The sequence below is a fragment of the Varanus komodoensis genome, unplaced genomic scaffold, assembly GCF_004798865.1.
Source record: "Varanus komodoensis strain SLA01 unplaced genomic scaffold, ASM479886v1 scaffold25, whole genome shotgun sequence".
In the NCBI taxonomy this organism is placed as follows: domain Eukaryota; kingdom Metazoa; phylum Chordata; class Lepidosauria; order Squamata; family Varanidae; genus Varanus; species Varanus komodoensis.
This window is the reverse complement of record NW_025335661.1, coordinates 268,442-287,996: the sequence shown is the minus strand read 5'-3', so window position 1 is coordinate 287,996 and position 19,555 is coordinate 268,442. Positions and strand designations below refer to the sequence as shown.

The 19,555-nt window shown below is 42.2% G+C and overlaps 1 protein-coding gene across 1 annotated transcript; it reads right to left on the bottom strand.

The window, feature by feature from the left end:
• Positions 1 to 909: 909 nt before the first annotated feature.
• On the bottom strand, positions 910 to 5,402 carry TM4SF19 (transmembrane 4 L six family member 19). The gene is made up of 4 exons (XM_044432945.1): positions 5,133 to 5,402; positions 4,073 to 4,150; positions 2,444 to 2,625; positions 910 to 1,102 (listed from the first exon to the last, which is right to left on the bottom strand). Exons 1-4 carry the CDS (start codon positions 5,307 to 5,309, stop codon positions 910 to 912), a joined length of 630 nt encoding a protein of 209 aa, XP_044288880.1. The 5' UTR covers positions 5,310 to 5,402.
• Positions 5,403 to 19,555: the final 14,153 nt, after the last annotated feature.

Genomic DNA, 19,555 nt, shown 5'->3' with positions numbered 1-19,555 from the left:
ACTAGGACTTGGGAGATCAAAGTTTAAATACACTCTTGGCTATGAAGTTCACTGAGTAACTTTGGGCCAGTCACAGATTCTCAGCTAAACTGTCCTCACTGGGTTGTTGTGAGGATACAAAATAAAGAACAGGAGGCTCACATAAGAGTTCCTTGCAAGATGATGAAAGGCAAGATATAAATGTAATACTAAATAAATTAATATTTTTTCAATTTTTATTCAGGGGAAGCTAAAATGTCATTATTTTTCAAAGAAGCAGATGGAGTTAGAACAACTTCCTATACTGTTGACTCTGCCTACTCCCTATATCAACCACAAACACACATTGAATGAACAAACAAACAGCTTCTTTTCATGAATCCCAAAGTTGTTGGTTTTTACCTGTTGCTGAACCTTCATTACAATCCTGCTCAACTACCTCTTTTTAGAATTCTAAACTAAAGTGCAAATTAGACTAACAACCACTGCAGCATGAACCAGCGAGAGCCTGATCCTTTGTGATTCTGCAGGCAAGATTTTTATTCCAGTCTTAATGAATCTTTCAAGAAGCAATTGGACAATTATCTGATTGGGATGGTGTAACTGGCATCCTGCACTAGCAGGGGGTTAGACTCAATGGCCTTCTTGACCCCTTCTGACTGTTCTATTCTGTGATTCTGTGAAGTGGCTAATATGGAAACTTTCCTGACCAATCATCATGCAACAGAGCTTCAGTGCTTCTGTTCTTCCCCTACCCTCAAATCACAATCTTTAGGTTATTCTTAATAAGTATCCAGACTGACACAACCACTACCTGCTTCAATCTTCCCTTGTTAATGTGAGGCTGGAGAAAAGGGGGCATTCATCTGAAAGACCAGAGTATGGGCAATAACAGGAAAAATTTAGGAAATGCTTCTGAAACCATGCTACCTACTTCTTTTCACATAAGCCACAGATACATCCAAAAAAGGCACTGATGATCTGGAGAGCAGCCAGGACCATCTCAACCATGCTGATGATTAGAAGTGCAGAAAAGAAATAGACATTCCAGCTGACAATATTCGATGGCTCGATACAAACTGAGTTCCAAAGGGAAGGCTCATACAAGTAATTCTGAGAAGTCCTTAAAGAAACAAATTTTGAATAAGATGGTTGCATGGAGGAGGTTATCAGAACAGAAGACTACATGGAACTTATTTTAGTAAGGATTTTTTTTTGTTTTCTTTAAGTATTAGATAAGGTTGCTAGATCAACCAGGTTATTGAGTATATAGACTGCCCAGGGTCCCAGTCCAGTCCTCTAGAATTCCACATATATGTACAACCCCTTCCCACATCGCCAGATGGATCCCACTCCCCACACCCTTGAATGCCTCTCATTTGATGGGTTTCCTGGCTGTAGCATAGCTTCTTCTCCATTCTAAAAGGCTGAACTGCTTCTCCTAAAGTTGTGTCACTAGCAGTAAGGGCTTTAGCCAGAATATTCTGGGGTTTCTAGTACTTTGCCCCCACTCCTTTGGCCTTCAGCCTCACCTACCACTGGAATGCAGTTTCCCCAAATTGAGTTCAAGCTTTGAGGTGAAAGAGTATAATATAAAATCTGGCCTTTCCTGGTTACATTGTCTTAAAATGAAAGTTATCCAGATGCCATTATATATTGAGTGGTCTTGAAATAGTACAATCTTAACAAGGTGTAACAACACCAACAATGGTTAATACATATATTCTTATTATGCTTTGTTAAAATGGAATTATTTCAAACCCACCAAGTATATTGTTGTTATCTGGAATAAAAAACATCTGTATCTTATGATTCCTTGTGCTAAGGGACTGTAGCTTAGTGGTGAAGCACTTGTTTTGCATGCAGAAGGAAGCAGTTTCAATTCCAGACATCTCTGAGTAGGACAAGGAAAGATTCCTGCTGAAACCCTGGAGGATGGTTGCCAGTCAATGAAATTGGGCTAAATAGCCCCAGGGCCAGGTTCTGCATAAGGCAGCTTCCTATATCGATACCCCAGTTCCACCAATCTTCTTCCATGTGGACTTCTACAAGAGGTTGACCCATGAGCCACACAAAAGTTCCTTCATTTTTTTCCTCCCAGCCTCCCTCTCCTTGCACTATTGTCACTTGAGGTGGCTCCCAAGGCTCCCATCCCAGCTGCAATGTTTTCATATGCCTAAGGAGTGGGTCAAATAGACCAGGCTAGGGGAACTAATTTGAAAACCGTTAACATGTTTTCTAATTGCTCTGTCTTTAGACACCACTATATGAAGTAGCTATTACTATTTACCATTTGCAGCTCACTTTCACTTCCATGACTCTGAACTCTGACTGCCATTTACATTAACTGGAAGGCATTTCTCATGTTTTCATTAGTTAAGCAAAGAGTTCCAGCTCTTAGAGGATCAATGCAAATTAGCCTGGCTCTGTCATAAATTGGTCCCTGAAGCTCAAGTCTCCTTACCTGCTGTTCATGTGCTCACTGTCAAGAGCAAGGAATGGATAATCCCACTGCTGTATCTTCATGTTATTGTGGGTGGAATTATAGAGACAGAGAGGTCCCTCTGTCAAGCCTACCCCAGATAATATAAAGCAAGCAGCTGATCCCAATAAGGCCAGTCCTGATAATAAAATGGAGACAAACATCTGTGTGCAAAAGAGGCAGAGAATTAATTTCAGGTATGTAAGAGCTCTTCAACTGCACTATTTAAGGATTTGAAGATAAGTTCTAAATGCACTATAGTGTCAGCAACCAGGGCAGCCCTTTCCACTTCTATACTTCCAGCACAGTTTGTTTGTTTGTTTTTTGCCACTGACCAGGAATCCTGGACTAAAAAATAGACCCTGCAAGTTTGGATTTGAGCTGGACTAAATCCTGAATTAAAAAATAAACCCCTGCAAGTTTGGATTTGAGCAGGGGTTAGCACAAAACATCTCTGGGTGATTTCCAGTAGTTTACAAAGGATTTATGACTCCTAAATTGTATTCACCTATTTATTTATTCAATTTATATTTGCCTTTCCACCACAAAAGTGGCCCTCAAGGTGACTAACAACAGTGATAATAGCAAAAGTATTACATTACATTGCACTTGTCCTCTGCCCTTTTCCTTTTGCAAGGAATCAAAGGCAGTGATGATCGTGATCATTACCATTATCACGTTAATGCCTCAACTTTTCAACTCAAGGTGGCTTATAACATCCTATTCTCATAACAGCAACCCTATGAGGTAGATTAGACTGAGTTTCATGACTGTGTGTGAACTAGGATTCAGATCTCTCAAGTTCCCAGTTCAGCACTTTAACCAACATGCCACACTGGCTCTTCCCCCAAATTATATTGATGAAATTAAGACAAATTCAGGTGGTGGGGGAATGAGGAATTGATTTTTATGTGGCAATTTTTAAAACAAAATTCCTAGGCTCATTTTCTTTATGGAAGTATGAATTTTAAATCTGGTTCTGGTTGAGCTCTGGTTAAAAGACAAAGTAGATCATGTAGGCCTAAAGTCTCACTCTAAAGTAAAAAGAAAGACAAATGTAGCTACTGGGTGTACAGCATCTTTATTTCAGACCTAAGTCTGAGTCCCATGAAGCTCACTGGCTGACCTCAAATTCTCTCTCAGCCTAACCTACCTCACAGATTATAATGATGGAATGGGGGGAAAATCCATGCATATTGCCTTCCACTTCTTGGAGGAAGGGCCAGGGTGTGCGTGTTTGTGCACACATGCACGTATGTGCATGTGTGTATGACTAGTGATAATCTACCATAGAATACATTTATTGCATTGATTCATTGCACATCAGTGCCACAAAAGAAAACTGCTAGTACTGCGTTTTAAGATTCTGTCACAAATCATGGAGTAACTAAGACCCATTCATTATTCTTAGGATGATTCCTTTCCAAGATGCTCAGGCCAAAGCTTGCTTTGCCTTGGTATGTAGCTACTTTCCTGGGCTCTCCACCAACCGTGTAGCACTTTGGTTTGCTGTGGAAATGCTCAATAAAATGGAAACTAGCAACTATCTAGCTGCTCAACCTTGCTATTAAAGCGAAAGCCATCAATAGAATGAACCACCCACCACCTCACCTTTCGGCAAGTTCCTGAGGTGTTGTAACAACCACATTGCCAGCCAATACATGTGATCTGAACTGCAGCAGGAAAGACCTGTAAGACAGAAATAATTAAAAAGAAATTGTTTTGTGCAGTGCACCATAGCTAGCACACACAAAGCACCCACAACACATACCTCATATTATATGCAAGCAACACATAGAAAATGCCACAGAGAAACACAGGCAAGATCATGACATACACAGACACGCACAGAAACACATCAGAAGCAACCAGATGAACAAGATACTGTATACAAACATATTCAATAACACACAGCAGCACATCACAAGCCAACACACGCAATCACATGCATCAAGAGGCTTGCTTATTTATTTATTTAAAGGTTTTCTATACCATCCAACTATTAGCATCTCGGGACGGTATTACAATAAAAGCAACACAACTCAAAATATCAGCATGCCACACACAAATGCATACAGCAAGACACCACACACCAGTACACAATGCTGCAGCCTGATCACTCCAGCGATGGCCGTTTTAACTTTGGGAAACAGGTTCCACCAGATACATTCCAATCTGCCAAACAGACATAAGTTGCGATGCTTGCCCTTATTTAAATGACAATTTAAATGGGAATTTTGAAATCCTATAGCCTTATGAATAATCCAAGCCAACAAAAGGAGAAATCTAATGGTCCAGAGAACTAAGGCTATTGGGCAGTACACAAAATAATTTTAAAAATGCAATCAAAATTTTATTACAAGCCTTTCAACAGTAGAAGAGATTACCTTGGTAGGTGGTGGACTGTTCCTTGTTAGAATTTTTTAAGCAAAGGATGGCTGGTCATCTAGCAAGGATACTGTAGCAATGGATTGCCTACAACTGCAGAGGGTTGGTCTAGATTAATTTCCCAACTCTGTGATTTCCTGTAGCAGCAATTATATTTTCTTGGCCTGTGGGGCCCATTCCAAAACATTGTTTAGTTTAAAAGCACCGGACAAAAAAGACCTAGACATTTACTGTTTCCTACTATGATGTTTGACAAGGATATGTTGGAGAAAAATCCACTTACGAAGAGACCTCCACCCCATATTCCTGGCATTTGCATTGCCTTCTGAGTGATTTGTTTCATGTGGAGGTAGCGCCATTCCCAGCTGGGAAAGAGTAGGAGAATGTTGGCAAGGATGGAAAGCAGGCCCAAGATAAAGAGGCATGGACCCAAGACCCGGGCACAGATCCCCACACACATTGCCAGCACAGAGACCTGCAAAGGTGAAGAAAAAGAGGAGTAGAAGAACGGGACTTGTGTCTGGTTCAATGGACAGCCTGTTTAAATTCAGAAGATAAACACTGATTTGTTCCAGGTGGGCCATGTCTAACATCAGCAGTAGGCATAGTCCTACCTTCCCCAAACTAGCTCCCTCCAGAAACTTAGAATGCAACATCATGTGACATCATCCCTGCTCAATGGCCATGCTGGCTGGGCTCCAAATCATCTAGAGTAGCCTTCCGCAACCTGGTGGCTTTCAGGATCATTTGGATCAGAACTCCCAGGACATCCAGCAGGCCCATTGACTGGGAATTCTGGCTGTTGCAGTCCAAATGTGTCTAGAAGGCACAAGGCTGGGGAAGGCTACCTAGCGAGTTCCTGGCTGGAAAAAGGCACTTTAGATACATTTTCTGAATAATTGTCTGCAGATGTTTCCATCTGGCCTTAAGGTGAAGCAGTTGCTTTGCATTGTAGTTTCTACACTTTCCTTCCCCCAGTCTCCAGGTCTCCACATTGCATCAGTGGGTGATGAATGATAGGATATCTTAAATGTTCTGTTTTTAAAGCAGTGAGTTATTTATTTATTTAGGAGACTTCTATGCCGCCCCATTCGCCGAAGCCTCAGGGCGACTCACATCCATAAATAGACTTCAATAAATAATATAATTAACAGTATAAATTAAATTAAGTCGCCCTGGCCAAAGAATAAATGAATAAATACTATTAACAATTAAAATGATATTTAAATAAAAAGGTCTTCGCCTGGCGCCGAAAAACAAATAACGACAGCGCCAGGTGGACCTCTCTGGGGAGCGCATTCCATAGATTGGGCGCCACCACAGAGAAAGCCCTCCTCCGGGTACTCACCCTCCTAATATCCTTCACGGAGTGTTCCCGGAGAAGGGCCTCTCCCGCTGATCTCAAGGGGCGGGCGGGCATATATGGACATAGGGGAGGACTCCAATACTGATTGGAGTGCTGGTGCTGAAGGAGAAAGGATTTATACCTCCTTATGCCAGCCTGCCACAACCAGTGCTCTCCCATGAGTTGGGCTACAACCCCCTTCACCTCCTCATCTCCAGCAAGCACAACCAGTGACCATGCCAGACTGATATAATGAGCTCTGTAGCACCATACATCTTGAGTAAACCAGGCTGGGAAAGACTGGCTCCCACACTTATGGGTGATTAGCAAGCAACCCATACAAATCATTTGCTGAAATAGAAAGCTCTTAGTTGCTTGCTTAAAGTTGCAATTCTATGCATGTTTAGACAGCAAAAAGATTCTACAACTTTCATCATGTTGGGAGGTGTACAATTTCTTCCCACCTAAACATTCAAAGGGTTGCATCCTTATTGACCAATACGCACCTGACTATACTGACAGCAGAGTAGATTCATTGGGTTGTACTCAATAACAATTTTGCTTTTGTAGAAAATGCTTTCCCTTGTGTAAAGTAGGGTTGCAATTTTTGAGAGTCCCCCTCTCCCATTCCAATACTACAGCCCTCTGTGCCATATCCTATTCTGTTCCAGAAGGTACCCCAGTCCTCAAGTATAGTTTTTCAAGATACTGGCATTCATGGATGGGAGTGGCATCTTTCCAGTGGCAAAATGGAACGGTCTGAGCGATGGAAAATAAAATATTTCTCAGATTCAAATGCAATGCAGAAGAAAGATATCTGGCTCTTGCGCAGCAAATGAGCAAATGTTTCCCACAAAGAAATAACAAAGCATGCTACTCATCCAGTCCAGTTTCAGAGTCCATGACTTCTTATCACTCCAGTAAGCCCTCCATTAGATGGATCTCAGGTAATCCATTCCTGCCAGCTCAACTACTTACCTTTAACTAATCTAATGTAGTAACACAAATGAAATGAGTTGGTGATCCTCCCTTGAGTTCAGCTACAAGACGCTGTTCCCACCAAATGCTGGTGTGTGTTGCAAGAGTGCACATCAGAGATGTTCCTCTAAAATGGGCAGGGAGCATCAATGACTATTTATAATCTTCTGAGTGTCAAAACGCATGCGAACTTCCACTTATTTTTCCCCTAGATGGCCAGGCCTGATGACCATCCAATTTTACGTGTCAGTCACAAGTTCCATCTCCCCATGATAGGCAACTCCATAAGTCAGCTTTAAGTAGAAAAAAAGAAGCCTATAGAAGGAAATGAGTAATTCTAGGGGGGAAAAACCCCTGCTTCCATGAGGAGGAACTGAGTTGTGCAAAACAGTTGTACTAATTCTGGAGGGGTAGCTCAGGAGGCAAACATGTATATGATTTTCATTCCCAGTCAATCTGATGCTACAAGAATTTTTTGTGTTTTTGGTGAACGTGCTTGTCTCTGGCTCTGCCTGTGCTTAACTATGAACTTCCCTCCCAAATGGGCCGATAAATACAAGGAGAGAGGTAGATAGAAACCTCAGTAAATCCCTCATGTGCTACTCAGAGGGAGTAGCACACACATGGGATGCACACACATGCACATGTGCACAGATGTGGTGGGGAGAATCAAAATGTTTTTGTGATTGACCCTCTATCTTATGCCAGCAGCTAATTTATGGTGATGCCTAGAGTACTTTTTCTAAATGCCAAATGTGCCCATGCATCCACCAGGCTCACAGAACCCTACACTACAGCATAGGGTATTGGTCAAATTTCGCATGTTATTGGCCACAAAGAGCTTAATTACTTTAAAATAAGACTGGAAGGATATTTGGAAGGAAACTCTTGTCTCTATTCCTCTGAGGCAAGGATGAAAGTGATTTGCACATTTTTCCAGCATTCCTAAAATGCATTGTTGGTAATCCATGCTAAAAGTTCCACTTTGCATTCAGTTGATAAGAGATAGGAGAAAAATATGCCATCAGTCTGGCAGATCACAGGACCAGCAATGCACAACCATCCACTGTTGATGCTACCTTGCTTCACAATGGACTTTCCAGCTGTAAGAATGCATGTACGTTTCAGAAAGGAAGCATACATGTTCCAAGATGATGGTCCAATTTAGAAGTTTGTTTAGTGGGCTGATAATGTTCATAATTGCTGATCCAATTCTGTGTCAAATTCAGCAACCACTGCATATGAATTTGGCAACCACTGCATATTGAGCTTCATGGCCTAGACCACAGTGTGAAATGCAGCCTTCCTGGAGACCCAGTTGTCTGTTTTTATCCCAGCTTTTGTAATCCTCCCACCCTGTTCTGAAAGTTTGAGATCCTATGGCTTAGTTACTGGAAGTTAGAAGTGTACACTAAAACATTATGGCATTTTTGGTATTTCTGCCCATCCCTTTTGCCTTTGTCACCACTCTGTATTGGAATGCAGGCCCCCAAAACTTATCTGAAATGGAATATGCATTTCAGGATGAAAGAAGTTCTGCTCCTTTGGTCTAAAAACATGAATTACTGGCCATCTATTCTTCAGTCAGCACACCTTAGCTTCTGATGTCTGCGGTTGATAAATACACACTCATTGAATTAAGTGCATGGGAAACCTCTTTGTGGATGTCCTGTATACCAAGGTGCTGAAGATGTCATTTAAAAGAGGTCATCATAGGAAAGGTCCTAATAAATAAAAGAACACATAAAATGAAGAAAAAATAATCAACTACTGGGTTAAGGTTAGTTTTTAACCCAGTTAATTACTGAACAATACTTTGACACTTGCTCTTTCTATGACACTTTCTCTCTGTCTTGACAGTTGCTCTCTCTCTCTCTCTATATATATATATGCGCCATTTTTATAGATGCTATATTTTATATATGCTAACCATTCTTGGAATAAATTGTCCTTCTGAAGGCAGGCATCAAGAAAGGCAGGTTGCTTTCCTGTAACTGTCGTTCTTCAAGTGGTCATCTGAGCATTCACACATATGGGTGCTGTGCCTGCGCAGTGTCTCCTTCAGGAAGATCCTCTCAGCTAGTAATGGTTTTTGGCAGGAACTCCGCTCCCCCACCCCCTCATGTAAATGGGCGGAGTCCCCGCCCTCTCACCAGTCCAGCTGAAGGCTGCCCATTCACACCAGCTGGTACCAGCAGGAAAGTGCAACTTTAAGAGAAATTCACATCATATTGTATGAACCCAGTCACTGACACCGATGTGGGGCCAGCAGGTGGGTTGTGTGAATGCACAGGTGATTACCCAGAGAATGACAGTTACAGGTAAGCAACTTGCCTTTCTTCATCATGGTCTCTGCATCACACATATGGGTGATTAGCAAGCTTATTGACCTGGAGGCGGGGCAGTGTCATTGTTGAAGGTACAGTAGAGAGGATAGCACAACTGAAGGAGCAGTCTAGTCTAGCCTTCACATTGAGGTGATAGTGCTTGATAAACATGCACGGAGTAGACCATGTAGCAGCTTTGCATAAGTCCTGTACAGGTATGCCTGCACATAAGGTAGATGAAGTAGCCACAGCTCTGCTGGAATGTCCCTTTGGAGTAATAGGCAAGTCCAGTTTGGCAAGTTGGTAGGAGAGCTGTATAGTTCCTACAATCCGTTTTGAAAGGCATTGAGGTCCTATTGGTGTTCCTTTGCCATGTTCAGAGTATTTAATAAAAGCCGCTTGGTTTTCCAAAACCATTTGGTTCGGGAGTGGTAGAACGTGAGGAACCTGCATACATCAAGGCTATACAATGATTGCTTGATCGGTGTTGATGGTGCTGGAAAGTATGCCGGGAGGATAATATCTTGGTTAAGAGGGAATGCTGTCACTACCTTTAGAAGGAATGTAGGATCTGTGGGGAGGACCACCTTTAACTTATGGAAATTGGAGTGTGGGGGGGTCAACCCAAAGGCTGCAGAGCTCACTAGCTCTTCTTGTGGAGTTTGCACCACTAGGAATGCTGTCTTCCAAGATAGCAGTTGTAAATTAGCGGAGGCTAAAGACTCAAATGGAGGTTTTGTTAATACCTGCAGAACACTGACTGACTCCACGTCGGGACAATCAATCAGATTGGAGGGTGTAGGTTTTGCAGTCCTTGTAGGAACCAGCATGTTAACTGGTGCGAGAACATAGATGAACCCTCTATATGTCCTCTCTGGTATGGAATGGCTGCAACATACACCTTGATGGAAGAGGGCTTTAAGCCCCCCTGGTGTAACGAGAGAAGAAATTGTAAAATGTTCTCAATGGTTGCAAATTCAGGTGAGATGTTGTTACTGGCAGCAAAGTGTGCAAATTGCTTCCATTTCGAACCATATGATCATCAAGTATTTGATTGTAATGAAGACTGCAAGAAGAATTGAATGTCCAGATGTAAGTTTGTTGGTACTGAGGTTGTCGGTACCGAGATCGCCGTTGGTACCGAGGAAGGTGTTAGTACCGAAGTTAATGTATCAGCCATGCTGTCAGTTTCAGTGTGTGCAGGTCTGGATGCCAAATGCTGCCTTGATGTTGAGTGACCAGATGTGGAAGCTCTGGTAGATGGATGTATGTCCATCGAGACAGATGGAGCAAAGTGGGGAATCATGCTTGGTGAGGCCACCATGGTTTGATCAGAATGCTGGTGGTGTTGACCCGTCCAATCTTCACTAATGTCTTCATTATTAGTGGTATAAGAGGGAAGGCATAAAATGGGACGTTGTTCCACGGAATCATGAAAGCATCACCGGCAGAGTTTAGTCCCATGCCTGCCCTGGAGCAGTAGGTGTTGCACACTGCTTTTTATTTATTTTATTTCATTTTTTTTTATTTTTCAATTTATATCCTGCCTTTTCCCTACAAAGGGCTCAAGGCAGCTGACATCATTCTCCTCCTCCAGCTTATCCCCACAACAACAACCCTGTGAGGCAGGTTGGGCTGAGGGTCTGTGACTGGCCCAGAGTCACCCAGTTGGCTCCATGGCTGAGCGGGGACTCGAACCCAGACCATCTGAGTCCCAGTCCCATGCTCTTAACCACTACACCACACAAGTAAGTCTATCAAGGGTGTTCCCCACTGGTCAAAAAGATGATGTCAGATCTCTCGATCCAGTTCCCACTTGTGCATCATGGACATATATTAGCTCAGGGAATCAGTTTCTTTGTTCTCGATGCCAGTCAGATGAACTGCTTGTATGTCCATCCTGTGGTTGATACACCAGTTTCAGAGATGAAGAGCGAGATGTGCTAGCGGAATTCATCTTGTCCCTTCCTGTTTGTTCACATAGAACACAATGGAGATGTCCATTGTTATCTGAATGGCCTTTCCTCTCAAGATGGTTTCGAAAGCATGGAGAGCTTTGAACACTGCCAGTAATTCTAGATAATTGATGTGTCTCACTCTCTCGTGACCACGCCAGATGCCTTGAGTTCAAAGAGATGCATGGTGGGCCCCCCATCCAATTTGGGATGTGTCTGTTTAGAGTGTCACAGACAGGTTCGGTGATTGGAACAGCATCCCTTGGGTCTGGTTGGTCTTGACTAGCCACAAAGATAGTGTCCATAGCACTGAGTGCGGACATTCGAGCAGTCAGTATGGTGAATCTCATTTGGGATGGAAGCTGCGATTGAACCACAACTGCAATGATCTCATTCACATCCTTGCATTTGAGACCACTGACACCATAGATGTCATATGACCTAGCACCCACTGTATGGAGTGAGCAGGAATGGTCCGTTTAGTGAGCAATTTGGAGATTCAGACTGTCAGTCTTTGTCTCCAGTCTGATGGCAAGTATGCCCATGTCTGAGTGGAGTCCAGATGCACCCTGATATAAGTGATTGCCTGAGAAGGAACAAAATATGACTTCTTATTATTAATGTACAGTCCCAATTGGTGAAGTAAAGTGCATGTGGTTTTGACTAACAAAGTCAAAAGGTCCATTCTAGAGGACAAAACCAGCAGCCAATCATCCAGGTATGGATAAACCCACACATCTTGAAGTCTCAAATGAGCACATACCGGGGTCATACATTTCACAAACACTGTCGGTGCTGTAGCAAGACCAAAGGGGAGTACGTTGTATTTGTACATTTCCATACCGACAGTAAATCTTAGGAAGTGTCTGTGCACCGGATGCATGCCTTTATGAAAATAGGTGTCTTTCAGATCCAAAGATGTGAACCAATCCTATTTTTGGAGCAGTGGAAGAATATTCTGGAGCATAGTCGTCTTAAATTTTTTGGTTTTGATAAAACAGTTGACTCCATACAGATCTAGGATGGGGCGAACGCCTTTGTCTCTTCTTGGTACCATGAAGTACCTCGAGTAGAAACCTCGAGTAGTCACTCTGAGCAGCCAACTTTTCAAATCGCTCCTTTACGAAGTAGTTTGCTTACTTCCTCTTGTAGGATTGGTGAAGCTGGTGTATGCTGAACCACTCCGAGAGGAGGCACAGTTTCGAACTCAATCTTATATCCATGCTCTATAATGGATAGAACCCACCAATCAGATGTGCTGGACTCCCATATGGGGAAATGGTGTTGCAGTCTATCCCCAAATAGGAGAGGTGAGTTCAGAAGAGGAATGGTTCATGCCACCCATCAGCACTGGTGCTTGTCTGTATCGATGAGCTTCCTAGATTATTGGTACTGAGGCATGTTGGTATGGCGAGGAAAGGTCAGTCTTTGTTGGAAGGGTTGACACCCCATGAAGTACCCCTGTTGGAAAGGTTGGAATGCATGATATTGGGAGTGCCTATTCCTTGGCCACTTATGATTACATCACTGGGAAGGTCCCCATCCCATTCTCTGAGCTTTCAGGCATGCCTTGTGGATGGAGTCAAGCTTCTCATCAGTTTTAGCATGGAAAATCCTGGTCCTGTTGAAGGTCATGTTTTCCACTTGCTGTCTCATTTCTTGTGGAAGGTTACCAGCCCGCAGCCACACATGCCATCTGAGAGCCACTGTAGCAGCAAGCACCTTGGAGTCACAGTCGACATGATGTCTTGCTGTTGCCAACTGTTGCTTAAAGAGCTGTATCGCCTCACCGATGAAGAGTCTGGACAGGTCCCTCTGTTGGTCAGGGAGGAATGCAGTGAAGAAGACTTCATCTTCTGCCATAGTTAGTATCAGTAGCAGGCCATAGTGGCTCCTGCTGCTCTTGAACAGATTGCACTGAGACATCAGATGGTGCCAGAGAGTGCATGGGGGACTCTTGGACCTCTCCCTCCAATATTGAGATCTGAACTGTCAGTTCCAGCACCTGAGACTCGACTGAGCTGAAATGTGGTTGTGAGACAGACTTGGCATGTGTCTAGGAGATGGTCATGATGTCATCTGTATCAAGGGAGGACAAACCAGAGGCTCGCTCGGTACTGAGGCACTCTGTTCCAACACATAAGGGAATGGAACATCTTTCCGTGCCGAATGCTTCTATTTCTTCTCCAGCTTGTCCTTTTTGGGATACTTGTCTTTAGCGATCTTTTGATCTCAAGGTGCTTCCTTTTCCCCTAATGTTTTTTAGGAGAGTTAGACTGTTCCAAGCACTCTTTTTTGGCTATAGCACTCTCCCCTTGTTTGATATGGGGAGGAATACTTCCTTTAGAGGTAGAAAGGCTGGCAGGTGAAGCTGGAGTAGCCTCACTCATTGTCAATAAAGCCCTATCCCAGAGGACTTTCTTGAGGTGATTTTCTCGGTTCTTGTGAGCCTGTTTGGTGAAGGCCTGACAAGGAACTCACTTGTCCACATGATGTCTTTCACCAAGACAGATCAAGCAGAGCAAGAGCATGTCTGTGGACGGCATCTTCTCTCCACACTGGCCACACCTTCTAAAAGCAGAATGCTGCGCCATCGAGAAAGGAAATTGGAAATAAGATGGAAAGATGGATAGAAAGGGGGGTTGTTACTTTGGGGGGGGATGTGTTGAGGGGTGGGGGGAGGAGAAAGAGAGTGTGTGGATAAGGTTGTGATAAAGGTAGGGATTGAGGTTATAAAGTATTTAGGGTAAAAGTTGTAAAAATAAGTTTAAAGATAAGTATAAAGTGAAGAAGTTTGTGAGGAAATTGAAGCAATGTGAGAACCCAAGGCACAGTGAATGGCAGTCAAAAGCAGACTGGTGGGGGGGTGGGACTCCACCCATTTATGTGAGGGGGTGGGGGCGCTGAGTTCCCACCAAAAACTGTTACTAGTTGAGAGAATCTTCCCGAAACAGGCACTATGCATGTGCAGCACCCATATGTGTGATGCACAGAGACCACAACAAAGAAAATGCCCTCAGCTGAAGTGCATTATAGTGTATAACGTACCGTATAGTGAAATTTTCATAGCATGGGAAATGGAAGGTTGGGCTTTTGGCATGGCTAAAGAAATATTGCAAGAGTTTTGTATTCCAGCCACACCACTTCAGTCAGGGCTATGAACCTGAACAAGCTGTTGTCATAAAAGTAAATGTGTTTCTTGTTGGACCTGAGTTTTTTTCCCTAGGCATAACTTTTTTTTCTCTTTCAGATGTCAGACACATAGTAATATGGTGTGGTATTCCTTCATAGCTTACCAGTTTTAACAAGCAACAGAAAACACACCAATGTTTCATCATTAGGAACCAATGTAACTTACAAAACCACTTTTGCCATTTGTATTGCTGAGAATCTCAGATGATTCACTAGAGCTTGCCTGAACTACTTAAAAGACATAGAAGCCAGCAAGGTTCCTTCTTCTATTATTTGTTCCAATCACCTATGAGCTTATGTCACACATGAGCTACCTACATTGGGAATAAGCTTTGACAAGGAAAAGAATGAACACACACACATGCACCCAGAGAAGTACAGAACATGCATTTATGCCGGGGTGGGGACTATGTGTCCCTCCAGATGTTAGTGAACCGTAATTCCCATCTGCCCTAGAGCCAACACAGCCAATAAAGTTGATGGAATTTGTAGTCACCAATAACTGGGGGACCACGCATTCTTCCTTCTACTGGGAGAATGATCACAGCTTCCAAGAGTAGCAAAAATGTGCATGCCCGCCCCCCTCAAAAAACCAAAAGCAATTAAATGATGATTTCAAACTGTCATAAATGGATGTTAAATAGGAGTCAGATTACTGGCACACGTAACAGTGATGTCCTATACACTGTTCAATACACTTGCTGGGATTATGTCATCTGAAAGAATTTGTAGCATCATGGATATAATCCAGTTTGGAGAAGTGGAATGTTCAGAAAAACATTTGAAGGGGTTCAATAGTGTTTCACATTATTTGTTGTCTATTAGTTCCAGTAGACCCTCAAAACATTTTTGTCCTCCACAGCCCTACCAATTTCCACTCATGATATGTTGCTTAAGATTATACTCAGAAGGAAAAGGATTTTGTTTTCAAATGTTTGGAGAGATACTCTACACTTTAGTAATTCGCCTTCATTTGTGTTCTATCTGTAATAACCTGGCCTAATAATTATTCTGGGTTTTTTTTAATAACATTCGATAGCTTGTGAGTAAATCAAGATATACAGCAACAAAACAAAATGAAAGACTTTGAGCTCTAGGGTCACTATATGAAAAACGGGTGCCTACCCTAATCAAGTTGCCAACCCTAGCTTTCAAGATACTATTCTGTCTATTCTCTCTCTTCAGCACTTCTGTTAGAAGTACGTCTTATAAAGATATACAATCATTATTGTGCAACTGATCTTCAAAGAGTGGGTGTGCCTTAGTTCTTACTTTCTTTCAGATTTTCTTCTTTAAAAATACGTCTTGTACATGTTACGCAATAAACATCCAGCCACCACAAACATACCTCCCTTGAATCAGCATTTCTTGTATTTTCTACATTCATCATGGTGATTATTAATACCTCAAATTTAGCAAATCTGCAATAGTGGAAAATATGATCAAACAGCTTTAACTCCTAAATCAGGATGACTGAACACATGAAGTTACTTCAGATGGCAAACAAATGTTTTGGCTTTATAGTACGATGATGTCCAGGTTGGCATACCAGTCATTTTCCCATAGGAAAACTGTCTCACAGATAGGATCCCGCAATATGTTTTTTCTCTAGTTGTCAGATAGCGAGTAGATGACATGTAATCTTAAAGCTGGCATAGGTAGAGGTGTTCCTTCAAACTGTTTCAGGCTCTATGTCTAAGCAATATCACTTTGAACTGCACCTGGCAACAAATAGCCAATAAATGCAGGCCCTTTGGGATCAGTGTTGCATGAGCCTGACTGTACCTATTAAAATTCTAGCAGCCACATTCTGCAATACCTTCAAGGTTCTAGGTCATGTTCAAGGGTAGACCAAAGAACAATACGTTGTAATAGTCCAAGTGGAGGATTACCAGAATGTTGCCCACAGTGGCCAGACAATCTCTGTCCAAGAACAAATGCAGCTAGTAAACAAGTTAAAGCTGATAAAAGGCACTCTGAGCTACTCAGCCTACCTAGGGCCCCAGTGATATCCAGGAGAACCCCTCATGGGGAATGCAACCATATCTAGAACAAACTGCATGCCTAGTTCACAGACAGGAGAACCATCCAGCCAAAGGGCTTCCATTTGATAGGATTTAACTTCTGTTTCTTTCCCCTCATCAAATACACTACCATGTACAGTTATCAGTTCAGCACAGCCTCTCCTGATTCATATAAGGCATAATAGAGCTAGGTGTCATTGGCATACTGATACCATGTCACTCCAAATCACCTAATGACTTCACTTAGCAGCTTCACATAGATAATCTCCACCTTGCTATCTTCTGAAACCTGCAAACTGCTCCAGCAAGATACTATGGGCAACTGTTCAAAAACTGCTGAAAGATCAAGGAGAATCAACAGGTCTGCACTTTGCTTCTCACTTCTGGTGGAAAGCATCCATCAGGGCTGCAAGGTCATTGTGGAATCAAAACCAGGACTAACTCAAATCACAGGTGATCCAGATTATACGTCATCCAAAATTATACGGCTTCCAGATTATACGGCTGGAATTCAGCCTCTGCCACCTTCTCCAAGACTTTACCCAAAAACAGAATATTAGCAACTGGACAATAATTATCAAGATCTCCTTGGTGCAAAGACAACTTCCAGAGGATGGCTGCACAAATGATGGCTGGAATTATAAATATGCATGATCATTTGAATTCACCTACTCATGCCCCTTCAAAGTTTGTCAATAGGCACTTAGGACAGATGGGTATTACCAAAATGTCATCCTTAGCAAGATTGAGCAATAAGTATAAAATCACTGTCATGTGGCACTATGCAGTTTGACACATCCATCTTTTTTGAAACCTTCTGCTCATGAAGATGTGCTCAGACTTTCAGTGCTAAAATGCATGTCTCCTATTTCCCTCTGCTCCAACTTATGATGTAGTTAACTATTGCTAGCCCTGGTACTTCCAGCTATGCACTCCCACAAGAATTCTAAAGAATATTACATCAGCATTCATCCAGTCTCATTTCTCAAACCTCCATAAGTTAGCACTATTTGTACATTAGAAAAAATATTTTATGCATACAGTTCTGTATAGCTTATTTTTTTTATATCCAAAGGCAACCTATTGTATGGGAGTAATTTTGGGATAATGTGTACCCACCATTGGGAGTATGCAGATACACAGCTATCTTGAAAAGCAATGCTTGTATATGGACTAACCATTAATATAGGCAGGAAGGTGCTGCTGCACCGATGTCCTGCTGGTGGATTTTCCATGTGCAGCTGTTTGGCCATTGCGCGAACAATATACCAGACTAAATGGAATCCTGTTCTGATCCAGCATGGTTCTCTAATGATTTAGCTATCTACATGACTTGCACAAAGTGCATATCCTGGTAATATGCAGTAATTGTGTTCAACATTTCTCCACACCTACACAAAATTCATTGGCTGCCACTTGCAGGACATAGGAAAAGAGTAAATCGCCCAGCTGACAAGACACCTGTGAGGAGCTGTGACAAGCACTGGCCTCAATTATAGATATGAAGCCCTTGCTTGTGGGTTCCATGGCCTGCTGTGTCATCCAAATGTGGGTGGAAATGATTATTTGAAGATTAAACAACTCTCACATGACCTTAAAACAGATAATGTGGTAACCCCTCAAATTATTATTGAGTACACAAAAAGCTCGGGCATCCCCGGGTGAGTGTCACGAGAACTCTCCTATGATGTTTGGATATGGTGCATCCTTAATTTTCTTGATATCTCCCTCTCTTTCTCTTAGTATGTACTACTAGCACTAGGAATTTAATTACAATATTATTAACTTCTCCCACAGTACTGTGCCCAAGCTATAAGACTCCTTCACTGGACCATGTGGTCCTGAGAATGAGACACTGATATTCAAAAAGCCTATGACTCTGGGTTAACAGTAAACAAAACTTTAGTTGTACAAGAAGCCTATTGGTTTCAAGATGTTTTGCAACTTATTTCCTTAGTGAATAAAACAGTGCATATTAACAACTTCTGGCTGAGGTATCACATATTTTCCCTTCACGAACACTCCTCACTCTGAAATGCTCCTTTCTCTTCTCAATGTACTTTGACTAATCTTTATTCTGTCTATCCCTAGTCACTAATATGTCCTCTATGTATTCTTTTTCCTTCCCTTTCCTTTTGAATCTTAAATGTTTTTCACAGAACTGTATGAGATTCTAATGAGAAGGCTGCAAAAATTGGAAGAGCGAAGTGAAGCAACTAAGGAAAGACAATTAGAGAGTTTTATTGAGGGAAGAAGCAATGATAAGCAGAAAAATCTGAGGCATGGTGAATGGTGCTTGCAAGCAAACTGGCGAAAGGGTGGAGACTCTTTATAGAGGGGGGGGGAGGGGGCACAGAGTTCCCGCCAAAAACTGTTAAAACTGTAAAATCTTCCTGACAACAGACACTGTGCAGGCACAGCACCCATATACGTGTGATGCACAGAGACCACGAGGAAGAATGTAATGTTGCCTTGTATTGTATTCAGGATCCTAAAAATTAAACAAATCTCTTTCCTCACACACTTTGACGCTCCACCCATACAATCTCAGTCATCAACCAATCAGCTCACTCGCTCATTCCCCCTTTACTACTTTGCTTTTCTGAAACTTGCCAACATTTAAAGGAATACACTCATAACACTTTAAATCATTACAATGAGGCTTCTATATTCATAATGATGGACGATCCAAAGCAGTGCCCCAAGAATTAATTAACCTATAGTGGGTTCTCAGAACTCTTTATCATGTTGCACATTTCTTTTATCAGAAATTGGCAAGTAAACACATAGGTCCTCATTTCTGCAATTTTGTCTCCACAAAAAACTCATTCCTCCTTTTAACACTCCAGATTTTACTTCCTTCTAAAAACCAAAAAAGCTAAGAA

Excerpts from the sequence above, each read along its gene's own strand:
- TM4SF19 (XM_044432945.1), bottom strand. The coding sequence starts at position 5,309 with ATGTGTGTGGGGATCTGTGCCCGGGTCTTGGGTCCATGCCTCTTTATC. Across the intron at positions 4,151-5,132 it reads TATGGGGTGGAGGTCTCTTC|GTCTTTCCTGCTGCAGTTCA; the intron begins GTAAGTGGATTT and ends TCTGTCTTACAG. Across the intron at positions 1,103-2,443 it reads AGTGAGCACATGAACAGCAG|GACTTCTCAGAATTACTTGT; the intron begins GTAAGGAGACTT and ends TGTTTCTTTAAG.